The sequence below is a fragment of the Rhinoderma darwinii genome, chromosome 2 (assembly GCF_050947455.1).
Source record: "Rhinoderma darwinii isolate aRhiDar2 chromosome 2, aRhiDar2.hap1, whole genome shotgun sequence".
NCBI classification, from domain to species: Eukaryota; Metazoa; Chordata; class Amphibia; order Anura; family Rhinodermatidae; genus Rhinoderma; species Rhinoderma darwinii.
Genome location: NC_134688.1, coordinates 411,129,063 through 411,146,659, shown reverse-complemented (window position 1 = coordinate 411,146,659; position 17,597 = coordinate 411,129,063). Strand labels below are relative to the sequence as shown.

Here is a 17,597-nt window from a genome sequence, read left to right as displayed (position 1 = left end):
CAGTAAAACCGCATGCCTGCGTGGTTCTCGGCCACATTGCAGCCGCACCTCAGCCAGACAGGGGGCGCTACGTGTGTGCGTACCCTTGAAAAGCAACAGCAGGTCTGACCCCAGCACCATGTCCATCAATATGTTGTTCATAGATATGGCGCACACTGCACTAAAATCTCCCAATATAAATTTTAGAATAATAAGGCCACGTTCATGAACACGTGTACTTTTTATTATTTGAACAGAGAGGCAATTTAATTAGTATTACTAACCATTCCTCCTCTTCTATCAGTATATTCTGACTGGAGGTTCCGGTTGCCTACACTTCCTGTCTGGATGACCCCCCCCCATTTTAGTACTAGATGACCACTATTTAAAGAGGCTCTGTCACCAGATTTTGCAGCCCCTATCTGCTATTGCAGCAGATCGGCGCTGCAATGTAGATTACAGTAACGTTTTTATTTTTAAAAAACGAGCATTTTTGGCCAAGTTATGACCATTTTCGTATTTATGCAAATGAGGCTTGCAAAAGTACAACTGGGCGTGTTGAAAAGTAAAAGTACAACTGGGCGTGTATTATGTGCGTACATCGGGGCGTGTTTACTACTTTTACTAGCTGGGCTTTCTGATGAGAAGTTTCATCCACTTCTCTTCAGAACGCCCAGCTTCTGGCAGTGCAGCACTGTGACGTCACTCACAGGTCCTGCATCGTGTCGGCACCAGAGGCTACAGTTGATTCTGCAGCAGCATCAGCATTTGCAGGTAAGTAGCTACATCGACTTACCTGCAAACGCCGATGCTGCTGCAGAATCATCTGTAGCCTCTGGTGTCGATGTGTCCTCGCTCGTCTGACACGATGCAGGACCTGTGAGTGACGTCACAGCGTGATCTCTGGAGAACACGGCTGTGTCTGCACTGCCAGAAGCTGGGCGTTGTGAAGAGAAGTGGATGATACTTCTATACACAACGCCCAGCTAGTAAAAGTAGTAAACACGCCCCGATGTACGCACATAATACACGCCCAGTTGTACTTTTACTTTTCAACACGCCCAGTTGTACTTTTGCAAGCCTCATTTGCATAAATACGAAAATGGTCATAACTTGGCCAAAAATGCTCGTTTTTTAAAAATAAAAACTTTACTGTAATCTACATTGCAGCACCGATCTGCTGCAATAGCAGATAGGGGTTGCAAAATCTGGTGACAGAGCCTCTTTAAGTACATAGACTGGTGATCACAGATCGTTCTAGGTGATATACAGTATACTGCCTCCCTGTGTTACGCAGCCCTGGCTCTCACACTCAGATAGCAGGAAGCATGAAAACTACATAAGAACCAAGCCACTTAAATAGTACTGTCAGCTCTCCTGATATACTTGTATTCCTCATGAAATAGCAATTCTGGAGCATCTGAACTTAGACCTCTGCCTTGTGCCATTCCTCTGTTATTCCTCCTGGAAATGTATGAATACATTGACAACTAGGCATTACTTTTACCCTTGTCATTAGGGTCTGACGCTGTCATCATAAATGAGACAATGTCTCTACTACATTTGTCATACATTATTGAACTCTACTGTTGCCCTTGTTCAAAATCATAGCATTAAACAAGCATCTGTTAACCGGTTAAGGACTAGGCTGTTTTACAGCTAAATGACCAGAGCAAATTTCACAATTTTGCTATGCGCTTCTTTAGATGACTATAACTCAGCAGGTGAATAAAGTTCATCTTTGAATTTTACACTCTTTTTAAAGGACAGATAGGGCTTTGTTTTAGTGGCATTTGTCAGTATATATCATTTTTATTTTTTTCTCTAAAGTGGGCAAAATTGGAAAAAAATGCAAGAATTTAGCAATTGCGCCAGTTTATGCTAGCATTTTTCACACACGGTATGGACCACGGACAAAATTAATCTCCTTTCACATTCTTCCACTTCTCCCGTGCATGGGGATACCAAATATGTGGCCTTATTCACTGTGCGGGCATGTGCCAGGGCTTGGCATAAAAGGAGGCTTTTCGGTCCAGGAATTTGGCATTTGATTTTATAGCCGCATACTGTTTTCTGGGGGGCCTAATGCTGCTGAAACATTAGAATCACCCCATAAATGACTTCATTCACACAAGTAGGCCCCACAAGGTTTCCTTCAAGGGGTTTATCATATTTTTAGACAGTCCAGTTTTCTTCTGAAAGTTTCTTGAATAAGATGGAACAAAATAAAATTACCTTTTTTTTTAACAAATGCGTCAGTTTATGCTAGCTTTTTCACACACAAAATGGACCACGGACAAAATTCATCGCATTTCACATTCTTCCACTTCTCCTGTGCATGGGGATACCAAATATGTGTGCTTTATTCACGGGCATGTGCCAGGGCTTGGCATAAAAGGAGGCTTTTTGGCCTTTTCGGTCCAGGAATTCTGCACTTGATTTTATAGCCGCATACTGTTTTCTGGGGGGCCTAATGCTGCTGAAACATTAGAATCACCCCATAAATTACTTCATTCACGCAAGTAGACCCCACAAGGTTTCCTTCAAGGGGTTTATCATATTTTTAGACAGTCCAGTTTTCTTCTGAAAGTTTCTTGAATAAGATGGATCAAAATAAAATTAGCAATTTTTTAGCAAATGCGTCAGTTTATACCAGCATTTTTCACACACGGCATAGACCACGGCCAAAATTCATCTCCTTTCACATTCTTCCACTTCTCCTGAGCATGGGGATACCAAATATGTGTGCCTTATTTATCACATAGAGATGTAGGAGGGCGGACGATAGAAGAAGCTTGTTTCACAAATCGCTTTTTTTCAAAGCTGGTTTTACAAAACTCAACAGAGTTTCTATAACACTTCCAAAATATCTGCTCTTGAAGCCGAAATCCCCAAATATTCATCTAGGGGTATAATGGGAATTTATTTTTTGAGGTTTTCTCAAATAAGAAATTGCAGGTTTATGCAAATGGAGCTCTCCAGCAGATGAACTTTAGAGAATATGCAAACATGACATCCACCCCCCACCCATTCCCTCCCTCACCCTTGGAGTAAAATCAGGGGAAAAATAAAAACGTAATGTAGGGCAAATATATTTTCAACGAATTAACTAAAATCTAATAATTCAGAACAGTGTGGTATTTTTTAAAACATGGCTCAATGCACAGGCCTGGTTGTGAGGGACATGAGGGACAGAAATATCGGGAATCTTTGCGGTGCCCGTCTTTTCTGCAGACGCGGCACTTTTTCTGGGGGTTGCTTCTGGTTGGTGTTGGGGGAATCCGACTGATGAAGTGTCTTTCAGTCAGTCGCGTGACATCCTCAGACTGGGGGCATTCTCGGGTGTCCTGAACATCAAAAATGAGGCCTTCAATAATTTTTTCCTGGAAATCCAGGTATGTGTCTCTGCCTCTGTTTTTTTTATAGAGCACAAATGAGTTGTGGATGGCCACCTGTAACAAATAAATGGCCACTTTTTTGTACCAGGTTTTAGTTTTGCGTTTTACTAAATAGGGCTGTAAAACCTGGTCGCTTAAATCCACCCCCCCCATGTACTTGTTATATTCGGACACGCTCACTGGTTTGTGCTTGTCCGATGTTGCCCCTCTTTCCCTCACTGCCACTGTTCCTGCGGTATGAATCGTGCTTAGCACATACACGTCTTTGCGATCCCTGAACTTGACCGCCAGCAATTCTTCAGATGCATAAGCACAGGAGTCCCCCTTTACCATGCGCTTCCCCACTAATTGCTGTGGAAAACCAATTCTGTTTTTGCGCATGGTACCACATGCCCCAGTCCTTGCAGCATGCAAATGCCTAAACAGGGGCACACTCGAATAAAAATTATCACAGTACAGGTGGTACCCCTTGTGAAGCAGAGGCTGCATTATCTCCCACACAATCTTACTGCTGGTGGAAAGATCAGGGGGGCATCCAGGAACATTTATTGTGCGGTCCCGCCCTTCATAAATCCTGAAGGCGGTGGTATATCCTGACCCGCTTTCACACAATTTGTAGAGCTTAACGCCATATCTTGCCCTTTTGGAAGGTAGATATTGGCGAAAGCTAAGTCTGCCATGAAAGTTGAGGAGGGATTCGTCCACACTTACATTCTGCTCAGGGGTGTAGAGTTGCAGAAATAAATTATTCAGGGAATTTATTAGCGGTCTTATTTTGAACAACCGATCCCGGTTTGCATCGGTACTTGGGGGGGCCTGTGCGTTGTCATTGAAGTGGAGGAACCTCATTATTGTCTCATAACGAGACCTGGGCATTACTGCAGAATATACTGGGGTGGCTTGGGCGGGTCTTGTTGACCAGTAAGACCTAATGGAGGGCTTTTTGACAATACCCATATTTAGGGTGAGCCCCAAAAAATTTTTTAATTCCTGCAAATTGGTGGGCGTCCAATCTCTGGCATGGGTGGATGAAGGTTTCTGCCTTATATATTGCGTGGCATATAAATTTGTTTCGTGGACAATCTGATTTAGGATGTCGTCCGTTATAAATAAATGGAAGTAATCCATTTGGACAAAATTTGTATTGTCCACGGTTATGCCAGGAGTGGCCGTAAATCCGTGGATTCTAGGCCCAAAAGATGGGGCAGGTGCCCATACAAGAGCCTGGACTGGAGGGACCAGGCTGTCCCGTGCTACAGCGCTACTTGGCCCTGCGCTTTCATGTTCTGCAGTTTCGACTGCATCAGGGACAACGGTCCCCTGAAGATGAACCTGAAGTGACGCTGTCATCGTCACTGCCCAAAACAGGTTCCATCTCGGACGCCATCTCTGATGCGGTCTCCGACTCAGACCACAGCATGGCGTATGCCTCCTCGGCGCTAAACAACTTCCTCGCCATAACGTAACTAACACTAACACTAACTAAAAAATTTTTTTTTATTTTTTTTTTTTTTTTTTTTTATAAAACACACAAACTAACTGCTATATATATCTACACTACCGCTAACAAAAAAATAAACCGCTATTGCTATATATATTATATATATGTGGATATATATATAATTATATACTCCCTACCTGCCTATTCTAATAGAATAAAAGATAGAAAGGTAGATAGATAGAAAAAAAGATAGATGGATAGATAGATAGATAGATAGATAGATTGTATAGATAGATAGAAATCTATCTATACAGAGAATGTTTTATAGTGTAACTGTATTTTTTTTGTAACTGTAACTGTAATCTTCTGGCAGCAATTCTCCCGAGTCTCTTCTCCTCCTCAAACTGAAACAATGTTTGAGGAGAAGAAAAGAGGCAGGAGATTTACTGCCAGAAAAGTCAAAATAAAACAAATGTGGTCGCTGTGATAGGTTTTCACAGCGACCACATGTTCAGGGACCATCAGATTGGTCCCTGATACTCTGCCCAGTGCCCAGAGCTGTTGGTAACAGCGTGGGCACAGGGCTGTGTGCACGCGATCGCAGTACAAGCAGGTTGGAATGCAAATGGAAGCAGCGCTCATACGACCGCTGTGGCCCCTTCAAAACTGCTGATCGGCGGGGTGCCGGGATTCAGACCCACACCGATCACTTATTGATGGCCTATCCTGAGAATAGGCCATCAATTTCTTAGGACTGGAAACCCCCTTTAGGTCATTGGCCTTGATCATTGCTATCCTACACAACATAGCCTGATGTATTCTGATGTGGTTTCCAGATCTAATCTCTACTCTGAAAGTTTTCACTGACTATAATGTGTTAAGAGTACTGTAACGTAATAATATTCCATGCCAAAATGAAATATTATAATTGTGCATAATTGTCCAGAAAAAGCTGGATGCCGGGAGATATGCCTAAGGCTGTAAGTATTCCAGAGACTTCAACATAACTTGTGTGAATTATGTATGAGACCTCGTCGTCAGTTATTAGTATGGCTGTCATAGTCCGCTCTGAATGTTCTCTTGCAGTCCACATGCTATTTACAAACCTAACCCATTGTGTTGGGAGAGTGATGGAATATTTGACATTGTAGGTGACACTCGCGCCATTTGAAAAAATCTATTATTCTCTGGAGACTCGTTTACCCCAAGATTATTTTTTCCCTGTTCACAGACATTCTACCTTGTAAAGTCTTCATTAAAGAGACTCTGTCACCACATTATAAGTGCCCTATCTCCTATATAAGGAGATCGGCGCTGTAATGTAGGTGATAGCAGGGCTTTTTATTTAGAAAAACAATCTATTTTTACCAGTTTAGGAGCGATTTTTAGCTTTATGCTAATGAGTTTCTTAATGCCCAAGTGGGCGTGTTTTTACTTTAGACCAAGTGGGCGTTATACAGAGGAGTGTATGACGCTGACCAATCAGTGACAATCAGCGTCACACGCTGTTCATTTACACTGCACCAGCGATATAGCTATATCGTTATGTGCAGCTACATACACACACTATAACATTACTGCAGTGTCCTGATAATGAATATACATTACCTCCAGCCAGGACGTGATGTGTATTCAGAATCCTGACACGTCTGAATCTTTTCTGTGAGATTTCCAGCAAGGCAAATGTAATCTCGCGAGATTACGATGTAAACGAGATTACGTTTGCCTTGCTGGAAATCTCACAGAAAAGATTCAGACGAGTCAAGATTCTGAATAAACATCACGTCCAGGCTGGTAGTGATGTATATTCATTGCCAGGACACTGTAGTAATGTTATAGTGTGTGTATGTAGCTGCACATAGCGATATAACTATATCGCTAGTGCAGTGTAAATGAATGGAGAGAAGAGTATGATGCCGATTGGTCAGCGTCATACACTCCTCTGTACAACGCCCACTTGGTCTAACGTAAAAACACGCCCACTTGGGCATTAAGAACCTCATTAGCATAAAGCTAAAAATCGCTCATAAAGTGGTAAAAATAGATAGTTTTTCTAAATAAAAAGCATTACTGTCACCTACATTACAGCGCCCATCTCCTTATATAGGAGATTGGGCACTTATAATGTGGTGACAGAGTCTTTTTAAGCTTCTTTCATGTCTGAATACGACAATTGTTTTGACCATTTGACAACTATTTGTACCATTCGTGAAATATCAGTCATATGTATGATGGCCTGGTCTTTAATAATAGTATAAATTACTCCGTGACATACGTGGAGACATAAATTGCACAGATCCAGACATTTTATATTGTGCTGTGTGATTTGTTAGTCAATGACAACTTCGCTACCTGCTTCCCAGCTGTCTGATGTGTACGAGGAAAACGTTCTTGCTTTTTCAGATTGTATGTATCTGTGTTGTTGTACATGAAACTGACTTTCTTGTTCTATTTTGTGTATGATGCAATTACTTGATTTAGAAATAAATCCAATAAGTGTGGCGAATTATATAAAATCTAAATACAATTCACGAAGAAGAAATGAAATAATACAAAATAATAATAATAATAGGTCATCTGCTTTGGAGATTTAAGATGCGACTTGTCATGCACATTGTGGAAATGTTCTTTCTATGTAAACCCCACCTAAGTACAGGCTTCAACCACATAATGGGTGAATCTATTATCAGACGCATCAGAGTGACCCCATAAACAGACTGAGGCGAGCAGCCCCATTAATTGTGTCAGCATTGTGCCCTCCATAGACCATTAGTAGAGTGAGAACCCACAATCAGTGCCAGTACACTGTCCCTTATAAACAATACTGCCAGCAGAGTGGCCCTAACAAACAATGCCAACAGAAGTGTACACAGTAAACAATACTAGCAGCAAAGTTCTCCCTCACAAACAGTGCCAGTATAGTGCCTACCTTTACAAAGCCATAGAATTCAATGAAATTCTTTCTGCCTCCAGCCACCACTAGGGGGAGTTCAATGGGAGTAATAAAAATACATACGCAGCTAGCTCCCCCTAGTGGCATTTTGCGGGAGATTTGCCTGCTCTGCTGGGAGTCCAGGAGATCTCCCCTATTTCAGGAGACTCCTGGAGAGTAGACAAGTATTCCACAAACATTAAACGCAGATCTGAACTCCACTTTACTATATATGTAAACCTCCAGAAGGGAAACAATGACGGAGATTTAACAATACAACCTTTCAAAGCACAACAACCAATCAGATTCATGCACTCATTTTTAAGAGGCCCTAGTTCAAAATAAAAGCAGTGACCTGATTGGTCCTTTTGATCCTAATTTTACTTTGCACTACTTTTGTTAAATCTCCCAAAATGTTTCCCCGCCCAGTCTCCAATCTAGGTCCTCTTTGGAATAAAAACAAAAACGACTTAGCTGGTCAGCAAGGGTCTCATGCCACCAACATTTTGGGATTATAGAAGGTGATCACACTGGTCTACTAAAGAGCAAAGACCTCAACAGTGGTCACCTGCGGAGGCCGAGGCTGTTGCTAAGCAGCCATCCAAACTCATCCAGGTTCTTCACGCTTGCAAATATTCTTCATTAATGAGACTGCAATCTCCATAATGAATGATTACAGCGGAAAACTCTCGTTTCATTATAGTTTTTATTTCATGTTGTTACTGAAGCTCCTTTATTCTACATGATAATAATGTGTTCATTCTCTTAATGTCTTACAGTCATCAAAACCTAAAGTAAGCATTCCTCTCTCTGCAATTATCGAGGTCCGCACTACAATGCCATTGGAGATGCCTGACAAAGACAACACGTTTGTACTAAAGGTACAACTTTACTCATATAAAGCAAGGTAGATGGGTGGCTGGCACTACTCTGTAATTGAATAAAAGGCAAAAATCCAAGACCAGGGGGGGAGTTGCTCCGCAGAATCCAAGCAGTGCCATACAGTTAAAAATACATAGGAGAAAGAAGTGGCACTCACCAAAAATACTTTATTGTGGGCCTCACAGCAGAGAAAAATGCCAGACGAAGTGTGCCCTTTACCTGAAACAGCCATTGCCTAGTGTGCAGTCCTGCATTCTCCCCGCTGTGATACCTACGAGGAATAGAATTAGGAATGTTTGATTTTTGGTGAGTGCTTCTTTGTTTTATGAACTTTCACTGCACAACTTTCCTTGCATGTTGTTTGTTGATAGGCTGGTATTTGGAGTACGTACAAATACATTTTATCTGTCGTCATTCCATTTCAAAGGTGGATTGGAGGATTACTCTGTTTCTGATCCCCAACCAAAAGCTAGTGAGCAATCATAACGTATTAAATGCAAAAGAAAGAGGAGGTTCAGACTTGCTTCATAGACTTGCTGCACTATCATTTCAAATTCTGTCTCCTGCGTCATACGATCTCTTTAGCAAGGAATCTCTCCACTTACTGTAATGTAAAAAAGTGACAGTATTCTCTTGTCAAAGAGACCTCCGGACGCTAAAATGGCCATTGCAAAAAAAGCCAAGAGCTCTACGACGACTTTAGGTTGTGCGATGATGTGGGACAGCGATTATTTTTTTTTTTAATGTAGCTGATGTGCAACCAAATGTTAATATAGAGTTCTAGTCAAATCCGATCATGTGACGTTTTTTGAGATGGTAAGTAAACCAGCAAACATAAGTATGGGAACTGTTTTGGACACATCTCTGGATCAGATAAAGGAGTGTCACTGAACAGCCCCAGCCATTTATTTTAGATCAAACAATAAATACTGTAATGTAAACCACTGTTTCCAAAATTAGCATAGTCTATATACATGTGATGTTTCCTTTCATATGCATCATGTGGTGGGAGTGACTGAGTCTGTGGTGAGCTTGGTTCTTCTTAATATGAAAAAAGTAGCCAAAACCCACAACGGGGTGTCATTTCCCTATCTGTACACTGCTGTTTCACCATAAAAGGTGTTACATAGTTAGTTAGTACGGCTGAAAAAAGACACATGTCCATCAAGTTCAACCAAGGGAAGGGAAAAGGGAAGGAAAAATTTCTACACATAGGAGCTAATATTTTTTTGTTCTAGGAAATTATCTAACCCTTTTTTAAAGCCATCTACTGTCCCTGCTGTGACCAGCTCCTGCGGTGACTATTCCATAGATTCACCGTTCTCACAGTAAAGAAGGCTTGTCGCCTCTGAAGCTTGAACCTTTTTTTCTCCAGACGGAGGGAGTGACCCCTTGTTTTTTGAGCGGGTTTTACAAGGAACAGGATATCACCATATTTTTTGTATGTGCCATTAATATATTTATATAAGTTAATCATGTCCCCCCTTAGTCGTCTTTTTTCAAGGCTAAATAGGTTTAATTCTTTCAATCTTTCCTCATAACTTAAATTCTCCATGCCCCTTATTAGCTTCGTTGCTCTTCTTTGTATTTTTTCCAACTCCAGGGCATCCTTTCTATGAACTGGAGCCCAGAACTGAACTGCATATTCTAGATGAGGCCTCACTAATGCTTTGTAAAGTGGCATTATTACATCCCTGTCCCGCGAGTCCATGCCTCTTTTAATACACGACAATATCCTGCTGGCCTTTGAAGCAGCTGATTGACACTGCATGCTGTTATTGAGTTTATGATTTACAAGTACACCCAGATCCTTCTCAACAAGTGAATCCGCCAGTGTAGCGCCCCCTAGGACATATGATGCATGCAGGTTGTTGGTACCCAGATGCATAACTTTACATTTATCTACATTAAACTTAATTTGCCAAGTGGACGCCCAAACACTTAGTTTGTTTAAATCTGCCTGCAATTCATGAACATCTTCCATAGACTGAACTATATTACATAGCTTGGTGTCATCTGCAAAAATAGAAATAGTGCTATTAATCCCTTCCTCTATATCATTAATAAATAAGTTGAATAATAGTGGTCCATGCACTGAACCCTGGGGTACACCACTTATAACCGGTGACCATTCAGAGTAGGAATCATTTACCACAACTCTCTGGATACGATCCTTGAGCCATTTCTCAATCCAATTACAAACTATATTTTCTAAACCTATAGTCCTTAATTTACCCATTAGGCGTCTATGGGGGACAGTGTCAAATGCCTTTGCAAAGTCCAAAAACACTAAATCCACAGCGGCCTCTCTGTCTAGACTTCTGCTCACCTCTTCATAAAAACAGATTAGGTTAGATTGACAACTTCTGTCCTTAGTAAAACCGTGCTGGCTGTCACTTATAATGCTATTTATTGTCACATAATCCTGTATATAGTCCCTCAATAGCCCCTCAAACATTTTCCCCACGATGGATGTTAAGCTTACTGGTCTATAATTACCCGGGGAAGACCTAGAGCCCTTTTTGAAAATAGGCACCACATTTGCCCTGCGCCAGTCCCTTGGCACTATACCAGTCACTAGAGATTCTCTGAATATTATGAAAAGGGGGACAGAAATAACTGAACTAAGCTCTTTAAGAATTCTAGGGTGTGACCCATCTGGTCCCGGGGCCTTGTGCACATTTATTTTATTTAATTTAGCTTGGACCATCTCTACATTCATCCAATTCAGTATATCAACTGATATATTAACAGCACTGGCACCGGCTACATCAGCTGCTCCTTCTTCTGTTGTATATACAGAGCTAAAGAACCCATTTAGTAACTCTGCCTTCTCTTGATCCCCTGTGATCAACTCCCCATTACCATTATCTAGGGGTCCTACATGTTCAGACCTTGGCTTTTTTGCATTTATATGCTTGAAGAATTTTTTAGGATTTGTTTTACTATCCTTGGCCACCTGCCTTTCATTTTGTATTTTTGCTAATTTTATTACATTTTTACAGATTTTATTAAGCTCTTTATATTTTACAAAGGCTACAGCTGTACCCTCAGATTTGTATTTTTTAAATGCCCTTTTTTTGTCATGTATTGCCCCTTTCACAGAAGGTGTAAGCCATGTGGGGTTTAATTTGAGTCGTTTATACTTATTACCTGTAGGAATAAATTTTGCACTATAATAACTCAAAGTAGATTTGAAAATCTCCCATTTATCATTTGTTCCATTATTTGACATTAGTTCTTTCCAGTCCATATCCTGAATTGCAGCCCTCATCCTGGGGAAATTGGCTTTCTTAAAATTAAATGTTTTTGCCCTCCCAGCCTGCGTTTGTTTTTTACAGTATAGGTAAAATGTAACTATATTGTGATCACTGTTACCGAGGTTTTCACGAACATTGACATTCCCAACAAGATCTGCATTATTAGAAATGACCAGATCCAACAGAGCTTCACCTCTAGTCGGGTCTTCCACAAACTGGCCCATAAAATTTTCCTGCAACAGGTTGAGGAAATGTCTCCCCTTTGCAGTTGAAGCCGAACCATGACACCAATTAATATCCCGGAAATTAAAATCTCCCATTATCACTACAGTACCCGCCTGTGCAGCCCGCTCCATCTGTTTATATATCTGACCTTCCATCTCCTCAGTTATATTGGGGGGTCTATAGATTACACCAAAAGTAATTTTTTGTTGTCTGAGATGGAAAAAAAAAAGAGGTCTGCTTTTTTCCCCCCAGAAACAGTGCCACTCCTGTCCATTGTGCAGTGATACGTAGTGCAGTTCAGCTCAGTTCAAGTGCATGCAATACAAAACACAGCCAGTAAACAAGGGTGGTGCTGTTTCTCTGTTTCTGGAGAGAAAAAAATAAAATACCCTTTTTTTTTTTTTTTTTTTTTAAACCCCTTTAGTACTTTTGTCTATTCTTTAATAATTTTTATTAAACGCCAATGTATCCCATAATAGGGAGCCAGGATACAGAAAACTGACAATCACTAGTTATCAATCATTTCATAATTGATTAAGATTTGTTAGAAGACTTGGAAGTACTTGGGGTTTTAGGGACAAGACATGTCCCGTTCTGTAAAGTGCTAGTAATTCCTCTGGTGAGCATGTCTATGGTTATACTGGCATTTCCTGATGTATGAATGGGACTAAACAGATCCTCAAGGTAAACTAAGGATACGTTCAACCACAAAAATATTCACGAGAAGATTGACATTTATAAATAATTCCGCTTTAGACTTCGGAGACTGAAGTATATTTGCTCAAGATATTGATTATGTAATAATTATTATTACTTTCTGTACTCTATCTGTTATATAATAAGGTTATGGTTAATATAAGTAGGAATGTTCATACAGAGTTAATAGATCTACGCACAGATACATGTCAGATGGTACGTTTTTATGAGCCAAAGTCACCAGGACTAACTGTAGTTTATGTCACCTCCCTGTGACACCCATTGAGAATGTAATAAAAGGAGCATGCAAACAAGTGGAATAGACGACCAGCTTACATCACAGCATTGAAGAAGTGCAGTAAAATCATCAGCGGGATTAGTCACCGTCTACTGACAGCACTGAATTTATTATTATATATCTTCGAAAGGTGCAGACTGTTAAAATTAATTTAATCTTTTATGATTTATCAGATTAATCTGGAATCAGGAACTCTAAGGGTCCTTTAACACAGGCCAATATTGGATAGAAAAACGAGCAACGATCAACTAGACAGCTCCGAGCTATATATGGGGACGAGCGATCGTTACTATGATATAAACAACCCGATCAGCCGATGAATGCTCGTTTGCACGACCATTGGCCCGTGTAAAAGGGCCTTAAAACTACGTTCACACATAGTAAATTTGTTGCAGGAAATATACTCACAGACGCAGGGAAATTTGTACAAAATTGTGCTGATTTTGGTGCGAATCTCCCTGTGGAAAAACAGCTGATTGTCTATAAAAAAAACATACTATGCTTACCTCCCCTGGCAGTGCTTCCCTCAGTCTCTGAACGCCCGACCTCCAGCTATGACGTGTCGTCACATAAATATTGCAGTTGCGCTTGGCTGCAGCGGTCATCGCTGGAGGCCATGTGTAAAGAGACTGTGGGAAGCATTGCCATGGGAGCTCCAGGGGAGGTGAGTATATTGCGGCAGTTTTATGAAAATGTAAACTTCTTGTAAACTATCTGGACTTGCGGATTTTGTTGTGGATCCGCAGGTTAATCCCCAGAAAAATCTGCAACGATAGGATTTGACTGCAGATTTCTTCTTTCACATTGAATTCAATGGGAAAGATCTGCAACAAATCCATGCACTTCTTTTTGACATGCGGCGGATTTAAATTTCTGCGCGTAAAATATTCGCAGCATGTGGATGAGTTTTTTTCATATATCATCCACTTTGCTGCTACTGTATTCTGCTCTGGAAAACCTGAGCAAATCCACTACGCTTGAACATACCCTAAGTCCCCGTTAATTGAGGCTTAGTTGCCACACATTACACTGGTGGTTTAGATTATATATAGTTAATATTAATTTTATTCATGCTGTAATAGAAATAAACACTCTTTTAGGATACAGGACCGCAGTCTTTTCAACCGCCGCGCTATTTAAAATCCTCCTCACTGTAATCATGCAATGAGGAAGAACGGGGGTCGGGATCCCCATTTTAGAGATCGTGGGGATCCCAGTCGTGGTGGCCCCCAGCGATCATACAGTTATTACTGCCCCTGTGTTTAATGACGGGGTAGGGAGACAGACAGGTGAGCCCTAATCTACCCGCCACTCAGTCCCTGCCTACTTGCAACGACCCGTCCTAGGCGACGAGGTACAACTGGGCGATGGTCCCTACGCTCAGTAAGTGCACGACAGACAAACAGACAAGGGTACACAGAAGCTAGGGAAATGGGGCAGCTGCCCACGGACACACCGTGAGCAACGAGAGTAGTGAACGAGCCGAGTCAAACCAGGAGTGCACGAGGTACAAAACGCTGAGCAGGAGAGTGGTCAGTAAGCCAAGGTCAATAACAAGCAGAGGATCAGTAGTTCAAGCAGCAGCAGCAGAGCCGGGAAACAAGCAGAGCAGAATCACAGGCAAAGGAGGAATAGGAAAGGCAGGTATAAATAGACAGTGGGCGGGAGCTAGTTCCATCTGGCCAGGCTGTGATAGGCTCTCCCACTCCTAAGCCTGCCATCCTCAGTGGTGGAAGATGGAGTCAGTCTCACAGACATAGGAGCAGGTGCAGACTGATTACCCACGGGCGTCGACACAGAAGCTGTGTCTGGCAGATCCTTTACACTGGATAAGTGATAAATGTTAATTGTGGGAAAACCCCTTTAAGTATTAATAGACTGATCGCTTTCCATTTGCAGTATGTGGTTTTTTTTATGTATATTTAAAGTTACACTTAATACAGTATGCTATTATTTAATTTACAAATGTGGCATTAAAAGATAACATATTCTATATATTTTTTGCTCCCCAGGTAGAAAACAGTGCAGAGTATATTTTAGAAACAATTGATTCTCTTCAGAAACATTCTTGGGTGGCCGATATACAAGACTGTATAGATCCTGGGTGAGTGTCATTAATATATTTACCCTCTATATTGTTTTTTGAAGCAATTACATGTAGCAAACTTTACATGTTAAATTTGATGTACATTTATGTCATAGTCGGTAAGGGAGGAGTATGAAGCGGGCTCACGAATTGGGTCCACTCCATACAGAGCAGGTTTTAGTTGTATATTACAGCTGACACCTCACTAAGCCATTAGACAGACAGGGGCTTCCTCTGTTACCTCATAGGCCCCCTTGCTACGTGATTGCGGAGAACCGATTGGTTAATATGGCAGATGGGGGGCCTAATGAAGGCCCCCAGGTCTGCCATGTTCATAATTAGGAGACAGCAAAAAGCACAATACATTTCAATACATAAGTCTAGTAGTAGGACTAGTCATGACATGATTGGAATTCCCTGGGATCCACACAGAGAATCCTCCACCTGCACGGCGGCCCTATAGCGATTTTCAAGCAGACTGAGTAGCTACTTTACTGTAGCTTCCCTGGGGTAGCCCCAGTTATGTAACTGTCCAGTTACATCTCTGGGGCTGCAAAAGGGATGCTCCGGTGAAAAAGCTTTCCGGGGCCAACATAGCAGTCAGGGACTCCAGGTACTAACAAGATGCTGCCATTGAGGGGAAGGTGTTGCGGTTGGGGGCCATCGTTCTGGACTTGTGTTGAGTACCTGGCTGCTAAATCAATCCAGGGAAGCTACGTCACTAGAGCTTCCCCAGGAAAGCCCTAGTGACTTAACTTTCCCAGTGTCACGGCGTGGGGTGTGGACCCACTGGGCCATACCGCGTAGCGGAAAGGCAGCTGGTCAATCAGGTACCATACAATGTCTATAGTCCAGAAAGGGTACCTGAGGCAATGTAGACAGTAACGGTGATTCAGGCTTAAGATGAGGCTCCGGCAGCAGACAGACATTCGGCGGGAGTTACACAGAAGATGCAGTGGAAGACACAACTCGACTTCAACTCTAGACGGCACAGAGGCACGGGATACAGGGTATAGGCAGCTGGAACGGGTAACACAGTGAACTGGAATACACTAAGAGACCATTTGCAAGACAAACTTTAGGTAACACAACAACGCTCAGGCAATGATCAAGAGGGCAGAGCCCTTTTCATAGTCCAGCAGCATTCTGGGCTAATTGCAGATTCTCACACGTCCATGGTCGCGGCCTTCAGAGGGGAAGTCAGAACGACGGTCCATGGCCATAGACGTTACACCCAGGCGAACATAGCAGCTGGGGACTCCAGCTGCTTTCAAAGTAGCCGAGGCCAGACTGCTCAAAAATTGTAATAGGGCCCCTATGCGGGTAGAGGGTTCTCTGTGTTGATTTTAGAGGATCTCACATAGAGGACTTGGGGAGATGGGACGGCCAGAGTCTGTGGGAAGGACGGCCTCTGCTGCCTTGGCGAGCTCCAGTGATAACTGTCCATTGATTGACAATTACATCACTGGAGCTTTCCGACGCATACGTCTAACAGAGGATTGTGAAGGATGCCATACAGTGATATTGGTGACACATAAGCCCCCGTGTTAAAAAAAAGTATATTGTTTGGTATTTGGTATATTTTTAATTGATCCAGTGGACTATAAAAGTGTAGTGTATTGTTCTATTCCATCCTTCAAAAAAAAAAAAAAAATGGTCTACTGACATATACCAGCCCGACGGGGGCCAAAAGTACACTCTTTGGGCCTCCGTCCGGCTAATGAAGCCCTATTGAGACGTTTAGCATGAGCTTTGGAAGCTTTCCCAATATACACGTTCGACGTAGGGAAAAAACGAGATATCTAAGTTAGACACATAAGCCAGCGGATAGATGTGGCACTTAATAGAAGAAACACTAGCTGCATAGTTACTGTAGTTACTATATTCCTTTCATTTTCAACTGTATTGACTTTTCTATCCGTCTCCATTTGTTCCAATTCTCTTTGGTGGCAAATTTCTAGTTTATAATACAGTAGATACTTACAAAAAATAATTACATTAGGTCAATTATAATCTCTTTCCTTGCAGAGATAGCGGAGATGACATAGAACTTTCTTCTTGTGAGCAGGCGGCATGCCTTCCTAGCCGTGTCTCATCATGTAGCTGTGAGTTTCTTGCTGAAGGTAAGGGGGGGGGGGGTTCCTAATATTGATTAAAGGGAACCTGACTACTTCTAGCATTGTAAAGTCAGTGACCTGGGTAGTGACAACAATTGCACATGTGGTTATAGGAAGTCTTGTGGTAGTCACAATAAACGGACATGACAGTTAATAAAGGAAGTAGGAGAAGAAGAAATGTTGTAGGGCAGACCACATAGGTAAGAAGATAATCACACAAAGGTACATATTTGACATCAGTGGCGGACACCCCATATAAGCAATCCCTGTTGCAGCAAAGACG

At 41.8% G+C, this 17,597-nt stretch overlaps 1 protein-coding gene across 2 annotated transcripts in view; it reads left to right on the top strand.

The window, feature by feature from the left end:
* SH2B2 (SH2B adaptor protein 2) overlaps nt 1–17,597 on the top strand; it is a 157,652-nt gene that overhangs the window by 96,732 nt on the left and 43,323 nt on the right. For both annotated transcript variants that reach the window (XM_075854196.1, XM_075854195.1), the window contains exons 3-5: nt 8,530–8,631; nt 15,124–15,215; nt 17,226–17,320. In XM_075854196.1, the coding sequence (XP_075710311.1) occupies nt 8,530–8,631; nt 15,124–15,215; nt 17,226–17,320 (289 nt within the window). The remainder of the gene's footprint in view (nt 1–8,529; nt 8,632–15,123; nt 15,216–17,225; nt 17,321–17,597) is intronic.